The sequence below is a fragment of the Anoplopoma fimbria genome, chromosome 11 (assembly GCF_027596085.1).
Source record: "Anoplopoma fimbria isolate UVic2021 breed Golden Eagle Sablefish chromosome 11, Afim_UVic_2022, whole genome shotgun sequence".
NCBI classification, from domain to species: Eukaryota; Metazoa; Chordata; class Actinopteri; order Perciformes; family Anoplopomatidae; genus Anoplopoma; species Anoplopoma fimbria.
This window is the reverse complement of record NC_072459.1, coordinates 21426327-21450651: the sequence shown is the minus strand read 5'-3', so window position 1 is coordinate 21450651 and position 24325 is coordinate 21426327. Positions and strand designations below refer to the sequence as shown.

Sequence of the window (24325 nt, the reverse complement as noted above, 5' to 3'; positions counted from 1 at the left end):
GAGGTTTCAAACCATGGTCACAGAGCAGTGAGGTAAAAAAGCAGGACTTGTTGGTCCTCCTGCAGTGGTTGGATTTGCAAGTAGAACCTTACAGAACCAAGTTAGACAGGAGATATGGAAACATTTGGTCCATTAATGTGTAAAAGTCTAAACAAACTTTAAAAACTTTCATTTTTAAAAGTCGGATAGAACCTCAGATCAGAATACGTTGCGTTTATGACAATAAAACACACAAGTCCGGTTGTACTGGAATTTGGAAAAAAGCATTTTATTGTACCCCTTTTCCTGTACAAGTAGAAACTGGGGCAAGGTGATGTAAAGAAAAAAAAAAAAGCTCATGTTTTCCAGTAATGAGTTCATACAAAAGCTGCTCATATGTGTTAAAAGGCCTTTGAAAAACAGCTTCCTGTGGTCTGTGTGAAGAGTTGTTTGGGGAGAAACAGAGACTCATTCTGCTGCGGTCGCTGTTAGACCAACTGTTTTTTCTGGCCGAGCTGGGACCGGTAACAACAACTAGGGTGATACTTGGAGGTGAGGCGTCCTGAAGGTTCGGAGATCCTCAGGAATCCAGACGACATACAGGGCTGTCGTAGACCATCTGCAGGTTCACCTTGTGTCCCACCAGCTCCCTGATGTTGTTGATGCCGTATTTAATCATGGTGGGCCTGCGGGTCGGAGGAGAAGAAATTGTAGTTATGCGAAACACAGCCGTAACAGAGGCCAAAGTGTTTGTGTTGTTTCCTTTTCCAGTTCTGACCGGTCAGTGCAAAAACACAGGATGGCTCACTCGTTCCATATTAGCCATAAAAACTCAGATTTAAACCCAAAGTATTCTCAATCATAAGCAGCGGAAGGAGAATGTATATCTAAAGCCCTGTAGCAAATCAACATGAGTTTCACTAGCTGTATACTGCCAGAAAACTTCTTCTACGATGTACAGTTAATACTCTAACGTGAATTTAAAAAATAAATAATGTTAATTTAAAAATAATTTCTAAACAGGAATAATCCTGTTCAGACAATAAACTTAAATATGTGAAATGTGGGTCAGACAGATGTGAGCTCTGTGGCTGCACAGCGAGAGCACTGATGACGTCTATAGATGGACTGGATCGCACACCTTTAATCCTTAATTTAATCCCTAAATGGAAAGAGATTACAACAAAGTATGAATTTGCAAAGATAAACAGATATGCTCCCTTTTTCAAACGCTGACCTGGCTGTAAAATGAAAAAGCAGGTCAGAACTGCTGAGTCGCTGAAACGCAGTCTGCGTTCTGTGTGTTTACAACAGTTCTGTGTTCAGTGTTGTCTGTGTGTGTTAGTGTGTGTTCACCTTTCCAGAGACAGTCCCCAGGCGATGACAGACACGCCCTCGGGGAGACCCATGGGCAGCAGCATCTCTGGTCTGAAGACCCCGGAGTTCCCCAGCTCCACCCACTTCTTTAGTCCTGCATGAACGGGGAAAAATTACTCACAAATTATACACAAACCACAAAAACAGACCTGTCCTATAAAAACAGAGTAGTTTAAAATGGGATTAAAGGTTTTAATACCTTAATTTTATGTCTCTTTAGGCAGAATATTCAACACAAACCTACAGTGTTCCTAAAAACACTCTGCACACTGCATGTGAATCAACTTCACAGAATGTGTTTTTTATTCTAACACTAGATCTACATGGATTAATTACAGGCTGTAGTTTATAGGGATTAATTATACTTCTGTTTTACTAGATGTCTTTATACACACTTATAGCAGTAGTAGTAGCAAGAGTCAAAGGCAGAGATGGCTGCTACTCTGATCTTATGATCTGCTAAGCTAGTTAGCATTAGCAGGAGTTTAGCGGGGGGGTTCTCAGTCATGATTGGATTTAGCTGCTGTCTCATTTAGTTGTGGAGTAAAAGGGAATTTCCAAGGTGTCAGTTTGACAACAGATTGGTACTTTGGCTTTAGCTAAAGATAACTGTAGCTATCTAACAGCTAGTTTTGACTGGGGACATTTTAACTCATGTTTGCATTTGTAGTTATTGCTGTTTGAACCTTTAAAGGTTTCCTAAAAAAAAAACATTTGGCCCCCTCCCATTAATTTAATCATTTTTTGAGCTACCGCAAATGTACATTAAAAAAAGTAAGGAAAGCTCTTTGTTGGTGAAACTTTGTATAGTACATATATGAAAACAGCAGACAGAAAATGAGAGCGGATTACATACAGCAGTGTTTTTACTGTGGACCCACTTTTTTAATTAGGACAAATCATTGCGACACATTTTACAAGAGGTGTAGGTGGGTCGCAAGATAACTAATTTGGGTCGGCAAACAAATTTACAGAGCTTTTTCCATAGAATAAGAAATGAAAGTATGAAATAGCCTGTTTACTCCGCCTTAATGTATTTATTTGGTCTCATTTATTAAGAATTTAACTTGTAAATGTCTTCTATATCAACTGCATAAACCTGAAACTTTCATTTACGCAAACATTACCTTCATGATAGCTAAACACCTCCATGCTGGGCTCCGTGTACGGGTTGTAGGCGGGCTTGAAGCGTAGTTTGGTTATTCCTAGAAAAGAAACCAGTGTTCAAACCACTGCAGAAAACTGCGGAAAATGTTGTCATTACGTCTAGGTTTCACGCCTCTAGTAAAACAATGCAGTTAGCAGCAATACTCAACTAGTTCTCAATCACAGTGTCATGGAGCCCTACTCACCTAGTTTGGTGAAGAACGCGTGCAGGATGCCCATGAGGTCTCCCAGTGTGAGCCCGTAGTCGGCCACCACGCCCTCGATCTGGTGGAACTCGGCCAGATGGGTGGCATCCAGGGTCTCGTTCCTGAACACACGGTCGATGGAGAAATACTTGACGGGGGTGAACTTCTCCTGGTGGATGAGACGATGAGAGAGAAAAGAACTTCACATGTACAGTACATACCTAATGCTTTATGGTCAAAAGCATGTGGAGGACTGAAAGTTACACCCACATGTGATTTGTGAACATCTCAGTCTAAAACTATGTGCTGCTGTTAGTACTTGTTGAAGAAAATACAAGTGATGAGACTGCTATTCAAGCTGCTGTGAATCTCTGAAGTTTGCTTTTTAACAAGGTTTGTGTATTTCACTACGAAATTAAAATGATTAAAAGGAAATTAAAACAAAAAATATTTTTGTATGTTGGGAGTTGAAGATGATTTGGGGAAAGAAGCTGCTCTTAAGTCTGGCAGTACGACGGCAGATTCTTCTGCATCGGGGGTTTTCTATGAGTAACCTTTTGGCTCAGTGCAGCCACCTTTTTCAGGACATGGTTGAAGATTTTAATCCTCTTAGTATTTATTTTGGGAACTTGCCAAGCCATGTATGTGAAGCAGCCACGTTGCTGATATTAGCATCGACCCTGGTTTAACAGACCGCCGTTACTTTCTCTTCATTTAATCAAGCGTGTGGGCTGTGTGCGCGACTCACCTGCTGTGCCAGTTTATACAGCATGCGTGCGCTGACTGCCGTAGTGTGAGTGCGGAGGATGTTCTTCTGAGCCTCCTCTATCTTCCAGTCGTATTTGTACCTGAAAGACAGAAGCCTATTAGATAATATAGTCACAGGCTGTGTTGAAACTGATTAAAAAGGGAGATCTCCGATCAGTGTTGATGGTAGATGTAGTTGAGTCAGGCAAACTAGCCACGTTTCCAACAGCAAAGACGGCCTCCCAAAAATGAGTGCGGAGGATGTTATGGATGCATTAAATAGGAATTTGAACAGGTTATCATTCCCTCTCTAATGTCCATTTCATATTTCTGTGAAACTATCTCCTTCAAACAACTGGATTTATTCAGGTTTCCTCACTAAAAACTACATTTAATAAGATCACATTTGAACATATATTACAAAATTATAATTTACCTTCGTTCAATACTCATTTTTACTGAATGGAGCTTTTAACGCATCATACTGGGACTCAGTGGAGCCTCTGACATTGAAACAACAGTTGTGAGTTGTTGCTTCCACCGTTACCTGGTCTTCTCCTGCTGATTTCAACACAACACATTTGTTGTTCACACTGTAACATTTTCATGGATCGGCGAATAGAAAGCATTAATGCTGACCTCCTGACTGCATAACTTACTGAATATCGGCCGATAACAATCGTGATGGTTAAACTGTGGAATTAATCGGCAGTTCACTTGCAAAACGGGAAGCGGAAACCTTCCGGTACCACTACAGTCCATTACACCACTAACTAACTGCCAGCAGTCACGGTGAACAGGAGAACTCAGCTTCTTCAGTCAATACAGAACACACTGAGGAATGTATTGCTTCACTCGACTACATTTACCATCAGCACTGACTGGACATTCACATAAAAAGGTGGCGAATCTTTCCCTTTGAATTTACTTGTGATTGTGTCTCACCCTTGCGAGCCGTAGCCTCCCTCTGAGTGGACCTTCTTCACTCTCTCCAGGTAGTCCTGAGGGAACTCATGGGCGAGTGCTGGGTCTGGAAAAAAAAAAGAAGAAGATATTCGTAGTTAATAATCATCAAGCGACTTGGCCACAACCGGGAGTGAATGGACTCAGTGAGGGAAACGGACACAATGCACGGATTCTCACCGGACAGGAAGAAGGTGTCGTGCTGGTCTCTGGCCGGGTGCTGCTGGGGCTGGAACAGGGAGTCGAAGTTCCAGAAAGAGCTCTCTATGAAGTTGTTGGTCGGCATCTCTGTGAAGCTACGGGGAAGCAGACGGTACATTTTGTGTGTTTGTGAAATGTTTGTTGTTTTTACATTGTGATATTTACAGCTGCTCGCTCACCCCATCTCCAGGAAGATCTGCCTGAACTGTGTTCGCACCTTCATCAGCGGGTGCATGTGGCCGCAGTCAGGGGCCACGCCCATGGCCTCGAAGTTGTAGGGCTTAAATTTCTTCTCTTTCCAGCTGCCACTGCAACACAACACGAGCAAGACAAACATGGTTAGGGGAAGAGGAGTCTGAAAAAAGACCGGACTGATTGCTTTGACTTCTGCCGTTTATCCTGACTTCTTAATTGTCAGTAGGTTTTATCGACAAAACATAATATTTCTCCCTGCTCATTTGAGCATTTGCAGCAGAGATGATTGAGAGAATCAGGCGGCGCAGAGAAGTAAAAGCAGCATTGTGTGGAATATTTGGGCGGGGGAAGGAGGTCACATCTGGACGCTTTTAGCTAAATCTTATCTGTGATATGATTTCATGCAAACCTTTTCATTCCACTGCCATTTTAATGCCTCATCCTCAGCATGAATATACATTGTGAGATTTTTGGATGCCAATTTAAAATGGAAAATAAAGCTTTGTCAATCAAAAAAAGGATTTGAAATCAAAAGCAACTCATTGTGGGAGTAGTTGAATATCTCATCAGAAAAGCAGCACAAAAAATAGAAAAAATATGCTTTGAGGAGCAGTTTGTGAGATTAAGTGATATCTAGTGGTGAGGTTGCAAATTGAACTGAACTGAGCAACCCTTCTGCTCATCCCTCCCGTTTTGTTTGTCCTTTCTGGGCTGCTGTAGAAACATGGCCGTGCGACACGGCGGACTCCTTGAAACCAGCTCCCTACGTAGATATGAAGAGCTCATTCTAAGCTAACGAAAACACAACAGTTATCAGTATCAGGGGATTTTACACTAATGAAAACTCATTTAAGAATAACAACAGAGTTTATTTTAATCCCGCCAACACCAGAGGGAAAAACAATTCATCCCTCTCCATTGATTTTGTATTGTGTGAAGGTGCCTCCTTGTCACTTTACTCTGCTAGCAAACAACAGAAAAATGTCTAAAAGTTGCAGTGTGGTAGGATGCTCCAACAACAGGGTAAAGAACTCAGAACTTGGTTTTTATAAGACGTGAGAAATCAGATGGAAAAATGGGGAAATGGTGAGATCCTGACAGCCAGCCGCCCCCGAGGTTAACGTTACTTGTGAGGCAAGCATTCTGTCCAAACCTGTCTCAAGGCCATTAAAAAAAACCTATATTTTTAAGGAATTCTTGACATATTAGAACATTTTCCAAGACTTGCAGACACTCTGCACGACTCATCCTTATGTGGTCAACATGTCAGTCTTAAACTAATAATTTACATCTGTTACGTCGGTGTCATTTTTCACAATCATTTTGTTCAGCCCTGCCTTTAGAACTAAGTCCTCATCTTTGGACTCGTCCCCTTTTATGGGCGGAGGTTTCTCTGTGTCCTCTGTCTGAGTCCCTGAACACATCGTCACTGACAGACGGAGGAGGGCAGACGGGACACATTTTACACTTGTGTTCAACCGTGTATTAATATTTTAAATTTAAACTAAACAGGACTATACTCACTTTGCAATCATCTCAGGAGTGAGCTCCGTCTCCTGTTTGGTGATGGTGGTGCTGAAGGAGCTGCCCTTAGTGATCCAGTACGACTTCACCGTCCTAAACACAGAAAGAAAACGTGAAGATTTTTTTCCTTTCTCAGTGGTCAATATGTCCTGAAGAATATCTTCCCTGAGGAGAAGGATACTCTGTTATATCAGCTTAGTGCATCTGTAGTCTGGCTGAGAGATTGCTTTCTGCATATGTGGATACTGGTTGAAAATGCACCCTGGTATCAATCAAGAGTATATTTCAGTGGGTTTACACTAAAATCCTAAATATGCCATGTTCATTCTTAATTTAAGGTCCTTGACTTGCAGTTCTCCTGAAGTACAGAGGGTTTATTGCAAATCTTTGAACATTTAGATATAAGCAACTACAGATTCAAACTGCAAGGTAAAGTCTTCTTTTCCCTACATTTAAGGGCATCAGTTTTCTGCAAATTATCTTCAACACAGTTTTTAAAAATTGAGAACAAAGCAAGTGAAAGAGTGAAGTAGTTCACATGGTTTAAACCCACTTTAAAAGGGATAGTTCGGGTCTTTTGAAGTGGGGTCATATGAGGTACTTATGAAGCAGACAGGAGTACAGGCCCATCAGCAAAGCAATCTACTGCTGTGTAACTGATATAACCCCACCTTAAAAGACCTGAACTACCCCTTTAAATCTTGTGTACAGTTGTAATAGAGAAATGGGTTACAATGTAAATAAAAACTGTCCATCTAGCCTGATGCCCTACGTTGTTGTAACTATTAGAAGAAATCAATCAATATTTAATCAAAACATTTTTTCCATGTACGTCACAAAACCGCGCGGTACATTTTTGAGCGGGATCATTATAATACAAATTCCAAATATCTATCCAGCCTGCAGCATTGCATCACCTGTCAAAACAAAAAAAAAAACTTTAGTTGCTCTACCGGAACAATTTCCGAGTATAAGAAAATGGAAGGGTTCCAATCTAAATTCCGTTCCCAAAGCGTCTGCCACCTTCTGAAGAAACGTTGGCTCAACCAAAGGATTCACAGAGGCCAAGACTTTGTCCTATATCTTCTTCTCTGTTATTGTGGTTTCAAATAAGATCCCAACCTCACACCAAAACACCCCTTCTACTGCCACCTACTGCTGGACAAAGGTACACAAAGATGTGGGGACTTACACTTCAGTGAGCAGTTTTCTCTTCTTCAGCTCATTCTTCTCTTTCTCTTCCAGCTGAGAGGAGTTGCCACTCTGAACCAGGAGCAGCTTCTCTCTGACCTGGTCCTCTATGCTCTCCACCTGGAGGGCCGACACATAAACACACATACACACACTTTATTCAGAATCCACTGATCACAAAAGGCCGTGATGATAGGAGTCAATATCAGCTTGACTCATACCGTCCTGAATATCCTCGGGCCGCCCTCGTGTGCCTTGTCCACTCGGATCCACTTGTTGGACATGGCCTTGCTGAAGCCGATCTTCCCAAAGGACAGTTTCTGCACAAGGACAAACACGGGAGGTAGAACAACGTCACTGGAAATATCAAAAAAACCACGCAGTCCATTATGTGTTTATGGAAGAAAAATGACATGAATGATCCCTCATATATTTTCAAAGTTCTTGGACTTTGCCTTCATTGTGGATGTTCATATTTCCATGCATAATTCACATAAGAGACCTTTTAATCACAGCCTAAGCCAACTCACTCCTTAAGTTACATACTATAGGAAATATACAAAATAAACATAACTTGTGACACGGAGGAAGATCAAAGTGACCGATAACACTTCCTTACATACGCTGACCCTCATTAGTCTATGGGATATCTGGATGTAACTTACATGGAGAAAATGGATTCTCATATCGATTCTCATATTGTTAAATATTGTACCTGGTATTAATAGTTAAAACTTGTGACTGTTAGCAAATGTTTCCACTTTGCTAACATTATTTCCTCTCCACTGTCCTCTCACTCTGTGATGAATCATGGGAGCAAGACTGTAACAATGTATAAAAGGTTATCTATTTGGTGATTATCACAGAAATGCTTTTTTTTTTATTCCAAAAGGGAGAGAGAGAGAGAGGGATCAACCTCAAGTTATGATGCGTTATATCTACACATGTTTAGATACTATAATTTTAGATTTCTGTTATTTATTTATTAATCGAATGCCTTTAAAACAGGCATTCCCCAAAATTGCATACAAGAATACATTATAATGTTGTTTTAATGGAATGGAGTATATACACTTCTACAATTAGTGTGGCACCCCTTCACCATTCAAACTCTACAGATCCCAGTTTCAGGGCTGCACCTAACCATTATTTTCATTATCTATTAATATGCCGATTCATTTTCTTTCCAATTTATCCCATTTAGCATATAAAATGCCAGCATATAGTGAAAAAACTATTATAATTTCCCACAGACTGAGGTGAAATCTTAAAATGTCTTGTCTCAGCTGACCAACATCCCAGAATTCCAAGACACTCAGTTTACTTTGACAAAGACATTCGCCAAATCATAACATTTAAGAAGCTAGAAAGAACAATTCTTTACATAAAAAAAAAATATTAAAACAATTATTAGATAGATTATGGGCGGCTGTGGCGTAGTGGAGAGCAAGGTAGTTCTCCAATCAGAGGGTCGGTGGTTCGATACCTGGCTTTGGCAGTCGATGTGTCCTTGGGCAAGACACTTAACCCCAAGTTGCTCCTGAAGGCTTGCCATCGGTGTGGACTGGATGATGAATGTTAGTTAGAGTCTGATGGTGGCACCTTGCATGGTAGCCTGTCATCAGTGTGTGAATGGGTGAATGATATGTAACATACTACTACTGACTGTAAAAGTGCTAAATGACTGTAATGTAATGTAGTAAAAAAGTCTAGTAGTAAATGACTGTAATGTAATGTAGTAGTAGTAAAAGTAGTAGTAGTAGTAGTAGTAATAGTAATAGTAGTAGTAGTTATAGTAGTAGTAATAGTAATAATAGTAGTAGATGTAGTAGTATTATTATTATTATTAGTAGTAGTAGTAATGTAATGTAATGTAGTATGTAATGTAATGTAGATACATTTTCTATAAAATCAACTCATCGATTGACTGTAGACATTGCAGCAGTACATCCATTTCTGCTCCGACAGAACCTTTTCACTTCCAGCCCTTCAGGTGATGTGTCCACCTGTACCACTCACCATGAGCTCGCTCTGGGCCAGCCCCTCCGGCGGGATGGAGCCGTAGACCCGGGCTTCATGGCTTCCCTGCTCGGCTATCTCCGTGCCCTCACCCGACAGCTCCCAGTGCTTGGAGGACCGCAGTTCTGCTGAGATCAACTGGACAGCGAGGAACAAACATGACCGTCAGCTGTTAATATTCATCCTAACTGGCTAAACAACGCACAGCTCTCGTCTCTTTAACGTCGACGTTATTGCATCAGTGTTGACGCTGACAGTCGGAGACCCGCTGAAACTCACGTCGCCGAGAGCCTGCAGACTCTTCACGGCTCCGACGATGACCTGGTGGTCCACCTGGAGGCTGTTCGCCGCTTCGACGCTGTCCACGCCGTCGTCCGCCTTCTCAATGCGCCGTAGGAGCGTCTCCACCGCACCGGTGTCCGCCATGTTGGATCCCTGCGAAGCCCGAAAGAGACCGGATGTGACGTTGCGTTACCAAAAGCCGAAAGTACTGGAGTAGCGCGACGTGAAAAAAGGTGGAAATGGTGTACCGTAAATACTGTAGTACGTTTGTTTTTGTGGTGACCTTTCCTTAGTTATATTAAGAATTTTCAGATGTACATTTCTGACATTTAAATGCCATTAGCAAAATTATTTAATTATAAAGCAAATTTACAGGTAAAAACCTAATTAAATGCTAGTCACAAAGCTCAAAGAGTACATTGATTTGATACATTTCAATACTGAATATGAAAAACAGGCTTATATTTAGTTTTTAATATTTATATGAAATGCAAGACTTCCTTATTTTAACAGTAGCACATTACAAATATATGAAGCCCCTGAAGTCCATAGCATTTTCATAATTTCTTTCTTAAAAATAAAACTTTTTTATAGTTTTACCCCTTTCTAATAAGATATACATAGAAGATGCAAATAATTGCTTTGTTAAAAATCCATTACCCATGTGTAGAGATAATAAACCCTAGCTGGTGAGCCCTTAATAGTCAAGTGATTCTTAGTTCATCTGTTTATTAATAGGTCATGTATTTACCACTTTATATTAATAGTATCAATTGTACAAATACGTGAAACTTTAAGTCAAAACTTTAATAAAGACCTCTATTCAAAATAAAAATCATTTATTAATACAAACACTTTGTTACACATTAACAGGAACAAATCCAACCCAATGGAAAAGCTACATTGAGCAGAAATTTGGATTTAACATCAGAATGTAAGTGTATTTTCCAGTAATCTCAAAAAACCATTTATTAAAATAACTACATCACATCAGGTAAATTACAAAATAGGCCGAAATTACAAGCGATGCAGAACAGAACAAGCTATTTGGGTTCTATTGAATTATTACAAAAAATACAACAAGCTTTGTAGTTTTAAAACTACAAGATTTTACTAGTTTCACAGGAGAAAAGGAAAAAGGCTGTCGCCACACGACTCTTTATAACAAAAGGAAACCAAGTCAGAGCCAGTGAGTAATCTGTAGAATCAGCCTTCATTATTTAGTGACGAGGATGCGGACTGGTAGCATAGATAAAAAATAAAAACAAGAATGACCTAAAAACACAAGACTAAGCACTGACCAGACCACTGAAACAAACCACTAAATTCAGCCGCAACTCAGCTCTGACTCTTAAAAAGTCCAGACAACTCAACTTGTGCCCACATGTGCCACATTTAAACTCAAAAGCACATAAGAAGCAAAACATGGAAAAGGCAGAGAGCACAGGCAGGCCGTCAGTCGCTTTCTTTGGAGAAGGCTCCGGACACTAATGCAGGGTGCTTGCTGCCGATGATTCACAGGCGGAGTGATTAGAGTTTATCTGTACTGGTAGTTCATGCTGCCGTCTCCCCTGCCGTAGCCCACTGGGTTGTGGTACTGAGAGTGGTTGGTGCCGAAGCCCTGGTTTCCTCCTCCGCCTCCTCCCCCCTGTGAGTTGTAATTGGACTGGTTGTTGAAACCTACAAGGACAGAGTGTTGGTTAGTGAAAATATTTTACAAAAGAATAACAAGTTCAAGCTTATAAAGCTGAAAAACTGCAACACATTATATTTTTGGCCACTATATGTTGAACGAAATAAACGTTCAACATATATGTTGTCACAACAGAAGTGAAGACGGAATAATTTGTTATGTAGTTATACAACTTTAAATATATCTTAACGTGAAAAGGATCTTATTTATAAAAAATAAAATAAAAAAAAGAGAATATCATCTCCTAACTAGAAACTGAGAAGTTTCCTGTTATGAGGTAAAAAGGAAAAAACATGTGGGGTTTTTTTTCCCATGGTGGCTGCAATGGATGCAATGAATGGATTTCTTTAATTTTGACACACCATAAGTTTTAACATAACATACCAGCTTTTTATGTTTAACGAGAGATGCTCCTTGTTTTCACGAAGCAACGGTTTTGTGTAAAAAGGAGAAAAATCTCTTGTTTTAACATGAAAAAGATTCCCTCCTTACAAAAAAAAGGAAAACTTTTTTTGCCATGGTGGCAGCAATAATCTGCTGAAAAGATGTCAAATCAAATTCTGTATCAAAATTGTTTCAGAACTGAGCATTGTAGAGGAAAAAATGATTTAATGTATGACCTTTGTATTAAGAATGACTGTGTTATACTGTTATTTGTGGCCTGCGCGAAGGCATGACCGGCTGCCTTTCCGCTTGAACTATGCTCGAACCCCTGACGTCTGGCTGTCTTTCAGTTGAACTGTACTTGAACCTCTGATGACTGGCTAACGAACTGTCTTTCTTAATACAAATGCCTGATCTGTATACCACACTGGCGTGCCAAATGCTGTCTGAGACATGTCCTTCATCTTAAGAAATTCCCTTCCTTTACTAAGTATTGACTCTCTGTTCGATATTAAGTATGTCCATCCCTTCATTGAATGTAACTATTGACTCTTTGTTCTTAAGCATATAAAACCCAAGTGAAGATGCACTCAAGTACCGATTCCTCAGCAGTCAGTCGCTGACTGTCACTTTGTTGGTTAATCAGTCAACTTCCACCACAAGCATAAAATATATACAAAGATAAATTTCTCCCTTAATCAGTCAACTTCCACCACAAGCATTAAATTTGCATCAAAAAACCCCCTAAACTCACCTTCATAACTGAAGTCTTGGCTGCCTGCGCCCCCCGTCACCTGGCTCGGATAGGCAGTGCTGTACGAGTATCCCCCCGCCCCCCCCTGGTTCTGATTGAAAGTCTTCTTCCCCTGCCCATAGCCCTGGCCATACTGGTTATAGGAGCCCTGCCCAGGGGGGTTGCTTGACTGGTACCCCCCTACGGATCCACTGTTGGCCCCTGGCGGACCTGTGAAGGGCGCCTTCCCTCCCTTGTGCATGGGGGGTTTCTTTTTGGCGCTTTTCGCTGCAGGCGTGGCGCTGAATGCTCCGTCGTTCTGGTAGTATGAGCCGTAGGAGCCCTGAGCTGATCCCGGTGCTGGGCTGACCGGAGGGCCACCAGACGGACTGTTCGATGCCCCAGCTCCTCCATTTGTGCCACCGTTGTTGTAATAATCTGGGAAATAACAGCATGGCACAATCTTAAAACAGGCACACCTTGGTATACATTTTAAAAGCTAGTGCTTGTATACACTCCACATGTACTCTGGAATTAATTCAGACCCTGGTGTAACAGTAATTAATGGTGATGTCACATTTATTAAAAAAAGAAAAAACAACATATAAAAGCAAGAAGTCGTCCCTTCCCAAACATTCAGAACCCCATAATTCATCAAGTCTGTGTGTGCAAACTCTGCGCCAGCAGCCTCAGTTCATCAACGCCTAATGCTGTTACATATGGAATATTACGACGACACACACTGCCTAAATTATCATCATGCATTCAGTGTAGCCATGACTTAACAGTGTTGCCGATATGACACAGAAAAGAAAGCAAAAAACAGATTTTAAAAAAGACAGCTCAATCGTGATTGGAAGTGACAGAATATCAGAATGAAATAAAAACAAGTCGTGTTAATATTTTTCTTAGTATTCTCATCTAAGTAAACAGTTTGGAGAGAGAGAGAGACAGAGAGCGAGAAAGAGAGAGAGAGAGACAGACAGAAAGAGGACAGGCTGTTACAGTCTTGACAATAATCCAAAAGGCAGTATGTTGTCCAGTTCCCACAGGCCTTCGCTTAATCGTGATCCAAATAAATGGAGGCAAAGCTTTTTTTTTGGGGGGGGGGGGGGGGGAGGTCCAGGCGTTCAGGTACATCCACAGTAGGTGACCTATGTCTACACGCATGCAGTGGCAGATCGTCTCCCCGAGGTGACAAGTGGACTGGCAAGACAGGGTGGCGGGGGGTCACTTTAGTCCAAGGGTTGCGGACTTGGCGGTGAAGGGAGTTCATGATGCTGCTGGAACACTACTGAGAATTTTTGTCCATTTTTTTCCCCCCTTTCTACAGGACTGTTTTTTTATTTTTTTTATAAGACTGGGGAAGATCTATGTCGCAAACTCGTGGTAGCCATAGCAGTCTGAGACAAAGTCACCTAAAGAGTGAGACAGGGCAGAGAAGGGGAAAAAAAAAAATATCAAAATTAGATTTGTTTATCTGGATCTTTTTTTTTTTTTTTCTGCCGTAAAAGAGGCAGTTGTGTGACTCATTTGGTCAGATTGCACTCAAACTGAGGTGTTGGGTTTTAAGATTTTTTTTTAGATTTCTCTGCTCCTGTCACGCTCAGGTAGGACAGTCCTCAGAACAGGCTGCCAGAGGGAAGAAAAGGGGTTCTCATAAGAAGAGGGGGGGAGGGGGGGGCTTGTCAAAAACAGATTCAATCCTGTGGCTTAAAGCAGAGAAATGTAAAATCATTGAACTGGGAACATCCCAACATGGTTTATGATTATGTGGTATTGTTTGCACTGGAGTGGAACCGTCTTCTACAATAGGCTACAGTCTCTAGTTCTGTAGCTAGAACACAAGTAAGTGTTTTTCGCAGTCTTAGCCAGATGCAACATCCCGCCCCAAGACACAACATCTATTTCCTAAATGAAAGCTTTACTGCAGCCCAAACAAAGAGTAAATATCCAGTCAAACCAGAACTATTCTTATAATAAGTAAAATGAATACTCACTGTATCCAGAGATAGCATTGTTCCCGTAACCGTACGTTCCGAAGCCACCTGGCCGGATGAAACTCAGTTAATATGCGGATTTGAAACCCTGTCAATCATGTTAATAATGTCGACTAACATTTGAATAGTCAGCTACAGTGAAAGTTGGGTTCCTACCTCCTTGGCCGTAGCCTCCTCCGTTGTTGAAGCCCCTGCCCCTTCCGCGTCCTCGTCCTCCTCTCCCTCTGCCCCTGGGCGAAGCAGCGTCTCCGGCTCCGGGGGCTCCCATCATGCCGAAGCCTGGTGCGTGCTGAAGAGGAAACACGTTTTATTTATACTTTTCATCTACGCTGAGAGCAATTATCCTCTATGTGAGGACCTCCTTTAACCCGGTAAAGCCTTTTCTCGGTAAAGTCTTTTAGTAATTAATTCATTACATGACATACCTATATATTATACTAAATACTATAATATCCATCACATTTCCTTCACTTATATACAGAAAGAAGATTTATGTACACTAGCCAATAATATTGAACTATCAATAGCAATTCATTTTATAGTTTTACATATTATTGTTTACCTTCCCCTATTTAAATGACCTACACTAGACATTTCAATTTTACCCTAACTTTGATGTGAGCCTGGAGAGTGGATTCTTACCATGGGCGGTCCTTTTTTCTTTTTAGCAGCTTCGGCCATGGAGCCCTCTGGGAAGAGCCGCTCCAGAGCAGCCAGGGCAGCGTAGGCCTTGGCCACCTTCTTATTGGATCCCGTCCCCTGAAACTTCTGGCCGTCGATCTCCACCTCCATGACAAAGCGCTTGTCGTGGCTGCCGCCGGTCTCGGAGATGAGCTCGTACTTCAGGCCACGGCGTTTCTCATTCAGCTCCATCACGGGGTTCTTGCCGTGCTTGGTCAGGATTGGTCCCTGTTGGCGAGCAGTCTGACATTTACAGGGACAATGATCAGTAAAAAAGTAGAGCCCAAACATCATGGACACTATTGTTCAATAGCCGACACAAGGGGAGGAGCTTTGTACCTCTGCGGCATCAGTGGTGTCAGCATTGGCTGCTCCTGTGGCAGCAGCGATGGTTTCAACGGGTGGTACAACTGGCTTCAACTCCTCCACCGCGACAGCTACCACCGCCTCCTCCGATTTTACTGTCTCAGCGGTCTTTAGTTCCACTCCTGTGGGCAGGCCCATGTCCTGGAGGACCTGCAAACGTCCACACGGATTCATAGTAGTTTTGAAAAAATAAATAAATAACTTAAAAAAATATATATATTTTGTAACGCTTTGCTCACCTTTACAGCTACGTGCAGCTTGGCAGTGCGTTTTGACGGACCGGACGCCTCAAAGGTCTTGCCGTCCACTTCTACAGCCATAGTGAAGACCGGGACGTGAATGGGGCCGGTCTGGGAGATCAGCTTGTACTGGAGACCCGGCTTCAGCTGATTGAGCCTCATCAGAGCGTTCATAGCCTGGGGAGGCTCCGCTTTCTCCTCTGGGGCTGGTTTAACAGCATGACATACAGTAAGAAACGTATCTATCACAGTGATTTTCATTTGATTTTGTCAGTCAAACAATTATGACAAATCAAAAGGTCTAAGAGGTGAGATTTTCAAATTGCTTATGCAAAACCAAAAAAGGTATTACATTTACAAGGATAAATCCATTATCAAATTTTTTTCTTATTTTCTGTTGATTGACAGACTAATTTAATAACCAAAACCTTTTTCTTTATCAACAAGGCCATTACAAGGTTCATTTTGATGTAGGATTAGTTTTTTTCCCCCAGTAAGTTTAAACCAATATGCAAGCTAAAAGAGCACTTACATTTCTTCTGCAGCTTTTTCTTCTTTTTATTTGGACTTTTGTCATCAATTCCCTCCTCTTCCTCAATGGGCCTTTTCATTGGTGGGGCGTACGCCGTGCTGGGTGGGATTTGCACTGCAGCCCAAGCACACAAAATGATACCATGAGCACAAGCACGGCATGTTATCACATTACATCAGTACCATAAACAGACGGTGACAAAAAACAGTCAGTATTGTTTAAATCTCTCAGGTGAGCTAGCCTGGTTTACCTGTGTAATCAATAGGAGTCTCGCTACGGGGTTTCTTGGGCATCTTTGAAGGGAGGGGATCCATCCCAAGCACTTTGTGAAGCTGTCCGAAAGCTGACAGTCTTAAGGCATGCTGAAGATACAAGAGACGCCGTGTCAATTACACATTTACTATTTTGTGAATAAGCACAAAAAACAACTCTTATCTCACTCACTTGTGCGCTCGCTGTGATGTCTTCTCTCTGCTGGTGGTCCAAGTGACCGATGGCGTCTGTGGCTTCCTTCTCACACGGATCTGAGATTCCAGCACCATCTACAACGGGAGGAAACCACATGGGGGAACACTTAGAACTGAAAAAAAGTGCAATGTTAAATCAAATATAAAAAAATAAAAAATAAAAAAAATAAAAAAATAAAAGAATAATCGAATCAAATAAGGAGAAGACACTTTACATACATATACCTGCCATGAGGATTCCAGAAGCCAGACACTCTAGAACTCTCCGCAGAGCTTCTCCTGCCCCCATGGGCCGGTTCCCTGTGCCGATGGCTTTTTCACAGATCAGCTCCAGTGGCTGCCGAGCGGGGGAGAGAGAGGCTCGTCATTCGAGGTTGCTATTTTTAAGCTCGGCCACTAACACAGGGAGATTTTAGGTCACTGCGTTAGTCAGGATCTCAGCAGTTTAACAACCGTGACGCTGGTGTCATTCTTTTTTGTATCCAGGTAGACAAAGCTTTATCAAAAGAGAATGTTAATTCGGATAATATAATAAGTGCTTTTGGGGTTTTGGGCAGCCAGGTCAGTCTGAAGAAAACTACCTCCTACATATCTATAGGTCCCTAGAAGCCACTTTCACCTGCACTTCGTAAAGACTTCTGTATAATCGAGGCTGTAAAGAAGAGGCTCTCACTCACCCAGCCACGGAGCGGGGCCCATGTGGGGACGCGGGCGCAGAGGTCCCTTAGGATCCGGATGACGATGACGCAGGAGCGCAACCCGTTGGCTCTGGCCTGGGGACACAAGCAGGGAGGGGCACGGGGAGGACAAGTGGCCTTAGTCGAAGAGGACGACCACGTGAGGCACAAAGCAACACAAAAACGGCAAAATAAATGAAAGTATTTTTAAAACAAAGGAAGCCACACAGACTAGAATAGCTTAGCTTTGTCGTTATGGAAATATGCATGATAGAATATTGTTTGGAGAGTCTATTTATGAACAGACACTTGTGGCTGTGAGTCGATAGCTGACGTGATCGGTGGTGTGGTTATCAGACGTAAGACAACATGCTCATGAATTAAGTTCAGGAGGAAAAGAGTGAATAAAGCCACCTCAAACTTAATGCCAGCTATAATGTGAGAAAAGGATAACTCTTTTGCTTGTGGTGAAGTCAGTGAAAAAAAGAAAAAACTACTCAAGGTGCAATATTCCTGTTGATTTTGTGGCACACAGAGTAACAGAAAAGCCAGAGAGCAGGAAAAGTTGAGGCCTGGTACTCTACAAAAGATGCAGAGATGGAGCACTGATTGTTACGGTGTGAAAGCTAAAAGATGAAACGCCACAGGACTAAAATGAGTAATTATTAAAAAGGCTCAATACAAAAAAATAAACACTTCTCCTTAGAACTACAGCCGGGGCTCTACGAGCAGCTTATAGAAAGGTGAAAATGACAACAACTCACACCAACGCTGACATTAAAGAAATATTGCACCTGGATACACGGCGTATTAGTCCCAGATTTTTTTGCTGTTGTTGATTGAGTTAAGCAGCTGTGAGGGAAACTACAGAAGTCAGGGACTAAAAAGCAGCATTGAACTTCTTTAATGAAAAAAAAAAAAAAAAAAAAAGATGCACTGCAGTAGAACCTGTTAAGTTAGCAAAGCAACGCTACAACAGCGTAATGACAAAGGTTTCCTAAGAAACAAACATCCAGATCATCAAGAATAACTACAGGAAGTACACTTCAAAAGAGTAAATAAGAAGAAAAAAATAACACATGGAACGCCCAAATCAAGAGACAAAAGAACAAACAGCATAAAGAAACCAAACTCAATACTACTTCTGTTTTTAGAGACAAATAAAGACAAGATCCAAACCTGGAACCACTTAGCGTGGCGGAGAGACGCCAAGGCAGTTAGGCATTTCTGCCTGTCCAGAACTTCCGGGGGATCGTTGACTGAAAGCGATTCTATTGGCAGGTGGAATAAGAAGACAAGGTACAGTTTGACCAAGGGGAGTTCTGTCAGCCGGCCAGGGGGAACACAGGCAGCCTTCCCAGACCACAGGCAGGAAGGGGGAAGGGGAGGGGGACCCCTCCACTGCAGAACCACCAAGCGCTCTCAACCTCCCAGTTAATATGTTTTTTGTACGGCCCGGCACACTATGATTTGACTTAAAACCCGCCAGAACGACAAAGTTGTGAAGTGGGTTGTAACCTAGCCCATTAAGAATATTAAAAAAAACAACATCCCTGTCATAAGAAAATGTGCGTTTCTTAAGGGCTAATTGGTCGTATCAAATGGGAGGTTGTCTATCCGTGGTTGCTTCAGTGCTTTAAACAAAGGTTCTGCATTTCCTTTTCTAGCGTTAACGGGAGGCAGAGCCCCTCCCCTTCGCCCCTTTACTGGGTGCGCTGCACTTTGCCCCTTCCGAGACAGAGAGCGGCCAGTTGGTCAAAGGTCCAGCGTCCCTAAAAATTGACAAACTAGAAGGCTTGACAGAGAGAATCAGAATTGGAACCACAGGCAGAAGTTATCAGATGCACAAAAAGTGGGGTATCAAAACAAGTCCACACTGCAGCAAAACTGATGGCTTTGAAAGAATTATTAAAAAAAAGAAAAAAAAGGAGGGAGACCCAATCTGGGCATCACTGTTCGCACGGGGCTACAGATAAAGTCGAGGTTAAACACCTGCTTAAACTAAGATCCACACTACTGTCGGGGGCTCTCAAAAAGAACCAAGCTATAATTGTATAGCTTTAATCAGGCTTAATGATTATAAACACATCTTTTATGAAGCCTTAGACCCTGTGTTTTTGAGCGTGTCCCTTGTCGTTATCTGTAGCCCCCCCGAGCGTTCCCTGCTAATGAAAATCAGAGACCGTCAACAACCCGCTGTTGTGTCGAATGACGAAGGACAGCTTCACCAAATGTTTTGCTTCTCATTTTTGCTGCAATGCGAACCGTTCACCATCAATGATAAGAACACATGCAAACAAAGTGGTCTCTCTTTTTGGTTAAATTCTCAGTAAGCCTTCATTTCGTTGGTGCCCTTGATCTTTAAAAGGGGAGGGGGAAGAGAAAGCCATGTCTTCAGCAGTCAGTTAACTACCTGCCCTATACTGTATATTGGGCCATCAAAAATGTACAATTACATCACATGGAACTACGAGAGAGAGAGATAGAGAAGTCTAGAGAGCTATAAGCATAGCAAAGATTCATTACATGACGGTGCATTCTTGTCCCCCAGCTCCATTGAAGGCCCAATAAACAATATCTATCTAGCCTGGCTGCCTGCCGGGCCTCCCTGCCTGGAGGAGGTGGCGGCGCTGAAGAAGCACTGAGGCCCCTGGGGGTCGGAGCTTACCTCCAGTTGTGGCCCTCTCAATCTCCTCGCGGACCAGAGGGGACGTCAGGTGAATGGTGAGGGTGAGAGGGGGCTCCTTGGTGTTCTTGATGACGATACTGGCCTCGCGGACGTGCTGCGTCACCACGTACTTGTCTTCTGTGATTGACTGTGAGAGAGCAACGCGTTTAAGATATGACAACGGCAGGGTTTGTGTTAAAGATCAGACAATTATAAAAAAATAAGACAATTTGACTTACTTTCTCAATCAAAATTGAATAACTTATGGGCCTATACCTTGTTATTTTACCCAGGGCCAATGTTGACTTATTCAAATTGCTTGTCTTCATATTTATAATAATTTTATGTTTATAGGACCATTTAAGAATACACTGCAACGTAAAATGATTTACATAAAAGCTAGGAATCTGATATTGGATTTTGTTACAAAATACATATACATTAGGTCTTCCTGGGCCTAGAGTAATTCTGTGGATTAGCCCAGATTGGTTTGAAACTACAGGGGCAGATTCCTGTCTGAAGTACACAGACAACAATGATTAACCCCTTAAAGCTTTTTGTTACGAATGGTTTGAAAATTAGAGCCGGGCAGATAACTTTTGCAGACCAATTATGCCTTAAGAGATTTTATGCTATTGAGTATCGGTTTACTGTATGATAAGTAACAAAAACATTGATGTACATAACTTAGTTTTTGAACTGTAGGCTGTCTTGCTTATCTGTGTCATAATTCTTCAATAACCAACTAAAAGAGATATTTTTTTGTTTATGTTTTGCTTTTTATGTAGAAATGATATCTGCAAATATATAGTCTTAACATTAAAACTTATGTCTGTATCCACCTCACAAACCCAGCATCTTTTGGGCCCTAATGAAAGATGTTATCACATTTTTCAGTGTACTGAATTAGTTGAGCAGTGTTCTCACCTTGAGCTGCGTCACAAGGTTTTCAGACACTTTTTTGAGCAGATTGATGGTCGGCTTCTCCTTACAGAGGAGCACCAGCTCAAGGTCGAGGTCTCCCTTCAGTAGCAGGCCCTTAGCAACAAGGCCCACCCTCATCACGCCACGCAGCGACCGGGTGGCCTGATCTCTGTGCTCACTAACAAATAACACAGCGGACACATGGAAGAAGCACAAGAAAGAAAAAACAGTGAACACTGGTTAGAGAAAAGGTATTACAAAAAACATCCTTCCAACTGACTCATTTTCCTGCCAGCTGAACATGAGGAACAGCAGCTCTGACATCTTCTCACCTTTCCTTATCGGTGTCTGCGCTGTCAGTTTCGGACTTGGGGGGCACCTTCTCCTGCTTATCCAGCCAGTCAGAGACAGCCTTGAGGGCCCGCTCTGTGTGGGACACCATGTTCTGTACGCTCTCCAGTTCCTCCTGAGTTGGGTAGATGACCGAGTGTTTTGCCATGACGTGGCGGTCATCGTTCATGAAGACCCGCATGGAGCGGTGGCGCATCGGAGGGGGCTGGAGGGGCGAGAAGACACAAGATCATTATTAATAAAGAAGAAAATACCAGAGAAGTGTGTGCTGCGGCCAGGTTAGCAAAGACTAACTTATTGCAGATACAAACAAACAGACACTGTGCTTTGAAAATTAAAAACAACAGATCAATACTATTTACATACAACAGAGCCCTGTAGCTAGGAAACAGGATTACAGTTACCTTGATAACTGAAAATAAAAACAGATCAGCTCAGCTGACTGCTGAGCAGTCTATGTTGCAGTTTTGAAAATGTTCCGGGTTTTATTGAGAACAGTTATTCAACCAATTTATTTAATCCTGCATTGTGGGACAGGCTTATACTCGACCTGCAAAACGCCCTCTCTCTGTCAGTCTCTTGTCTTTGATTAATTGAAAAAAAGAAAGAGGAACAAGGTCTCATGTCTGGGACAAGCTTCTAACACCAGTGATTATACAAGCCCCGTGTACACACAGGCAGCCAAAGCCAATTTAGAGGGGAGCGGTGATGTGGAAGCTCCAGCATGTGTTCCTAAAGCCCTGGGCAGACTGGAGAGAAGAGACGCTGGCACCAGCCCTGTGACTTAAATTAGATCAGTCCTGTTAGTTTGTCTTGTAACCAGTGATATTCCACATCGAGGCAAGTGTGCCCGGTGCTTTTTGCTGCTGCCAGCCTTTTGTCAGAAATAAAAACAAAAAATACAGAGATGCTTAAATGAAGTTGGTACCATTGTTATTCTGAAGACCGTGGTGACTCCCTTATCCAGTGAACGACAATGTGGAAAAACGTCTTCTCGGCAGCGGATGACAATGTTGCAGTCGGCCTGTACAGGGGGGAAAACTTGCAAACATTACTCCAAAGTAAGGCAGAATACAAAAGTCACAGAGGGAAAACTTGCAGGCAACTAAAAACTAAGATAGATCAACAAGGGGTGGATTTAATTTAAAGACATTTCTGTTCCTGAGGCCAATAACACTTTAGCTGGTAAAAATCTTCACACTCAAGTCAGTGACGACCTTCTCGTATCCATCATTGACATAAAGTCGGTACTGTCTGTACAAAAGAGGAGGATTGTTGACACAGCCACGCATGCCTCAGGGATTAAACGCAAACCACACTTTCCCCAGGCAGAAATGCAGTAACTTAGAATAAAGCAGACTTTTAAGCACACATGTCTCTTCATGTGAGCAAGGCGCAGACATTCATATATCTAGCAGGCAAATATGTGATCTTAAAATTGTTATACTCCTGCTAGACTTGGAACAGACAAAGTAAAGGGCTGTGCTGATTGATGTGATTGATCTCTGATTAGAGGTCATCCCAAATCCCTTCACGGATGACTGGCTGTTAGTCTGGTCACTAAAATGTTGGGATTGTGACTGCTACTCTGCAACAACTACGAAATGATGTGATCTGGGTGAAATAGAGGGGTTAAGTTGACAGGCGGGACATCTCATTCATTTATGGTGACACACCCACGCAAGAGTAATAACTTTGTAAGATTATTTGCAGCATAACACGGATGACTTGCGTTAGTTTCCAGTTGCGGTAAGGGCAATGGAGGTAAACATTGCCCCTATTTTTATGTTTTAGTCAACAAGTTTCTAACGTGTTGCACCAGCACCAACAAGCCACTGTCACACCTGTTAAACCCACATGGACACAAATATGTTCTTCCAAGGTGGAGAAGTGGGTCACGAAGTTAAGAAGGAGCCCATCAATTGTGGGTCCCGGACCCCGCAGCTCCATCAGGGGAATTTAAAAACAGACGCCATTTTAATTCAATGCAGAGCTCGACTGGCCGCGGCGGCTAGCTAGCAACCCCCACAGAAAGCGGGTCACCCATCGCTCAGAGCTGCGCCGAGCAGAGACGCTCACCGAGCCGCTACAGCCCAACACACACCGTACCTGTCGTGTTTAAGTCAACGGACGGACTGTTAACAAATGCAAACACTTCACAGGATATCATGTTGGGATATTGGTCTGTCATTTCAGACAGCAAAATGGTCGAGGGAGACAAGACCGAGACCCCATTGAATGCTCAGCCTCAGCTAGCCATTAGCATGTTAGCTTAGCCGAACAAAGCCAAATGGATACATTTCTGACGCACATATAAAAACAAACACCTCAAGAAAAACTAACAGGCTTCTTCTTGGCGTTCAACAACCACCTAATAGACCGCCTAATGCCCAATACTGTTCATGTTAAGGCCTGGGATTATATATTCTTCTTGCTCACCGTGGTGTCGTTGCTGCTAATGTACGGCTGCTGCACGTTAGCTCCCGGTCTCGGCCAGGAGTGTGAACGGAAACGCCCACGATATGAAAACCGAGTATGCTCATTGGACAGCGCTAACACGTGACAGAAATTGTAGCCAATCGGAAAGAGGGGGCACAGATCTAGGGGCGTGGCTAGTAATGATGGAGTGAATTGAAAGATTTAATTTAGTTGTCCACCTGCAACAGCTGGCTCATTCATTCAACATTCTTTGAGGCCTGTCTTAGTGATCATATTAAAATGATTATTTATTAATTATTTATTAATTAAAACAGGATAATTACACTAGTGTGTCCATTCCA

General features: G+C 42.3%; 2 protein-coding genes across 7 annotated transcripts; both read right to left on the bottom strand.

Moving 5' to 3' along the window:
• Positions 1-241: 241 nt before the first annotated feature.
• Positions 242-10036, bottom strand: farsa (phenylalanyl-tRNA synthetase subunit alpha). Its single transcript, XM_054607505.1, has 13 exons — positions 9828-10036; positions 9549-9686; positions 7751-7849; positions 7531-7649; positions 6339-6431; positions 4799-4927; positions 4599-4714; positions 4401-4485; positions 3457-3556; positions 2709-2877; positions 2484-2561; positions 1336-1450; positions 242-665 (listed from the first exon to the last, which is right to left on the bottom strand). Exons 1-13 carry the CDS (start codon positions 9972-9974, stop codon positions 560-562), a joined length of 1494 nt encoding a protein of 497 aa, XP_054463480.1. The 5' UTR covers positions 9975-10036; the 3' UTR covers positions 242-559.
• A 622-nt stretch (positions 10037-10658) lies between these two features.
• LOC129098089 (interleukin enhancer-binding factor 3 homolog) lies at positions 10659-24061 on the bottom strand. Of its 6 annotated transcripts, none has more exons than XM_054607047.1 (18): positions 23985-24061; positions 22474-22569; positions 21527-21750; positions 21198-21372; positions 20271-20418; positions 18782-18873; positions 17603-17698; positions 17145-17262; positions 16903-17000; positions 16709-16820; positions 16459-16572; positions 15927-16132; positions 15661-15837; positions 15283-15564; positions 14797-14929; positions 14641-14688; positions 12662-13078; positions 10659-11510 (listed from the first exon to the last, which is right to left on the bottom strand). In XM_054607047.1, exons 2-18 carry the CDS (start codon positions 22474-22476, stop codon positions 11368-11370), a joined length of 2586 nt encoding a protein of 861 aa, XP_054463022.1. In that variant the 5' UTR covers positions 22477-22569; positions 23985-24061; the 3' UTR covers positions 10659-11367. The 6 variants fall into 6 exon arrangements, with proteins under 6 accessions (XP_054463022.1, XP_054463025.1, XP_054463024.1 ...); XM_054607050.1 differs by having other exon boundaries at positions 17151-17262; XM_054607049.1 differs by lacking the exon at positions 23985-24061 and adding an exon at positions 23889-23968.
• Positions 24062-24325: the final 264 nt, after the last annotated feature.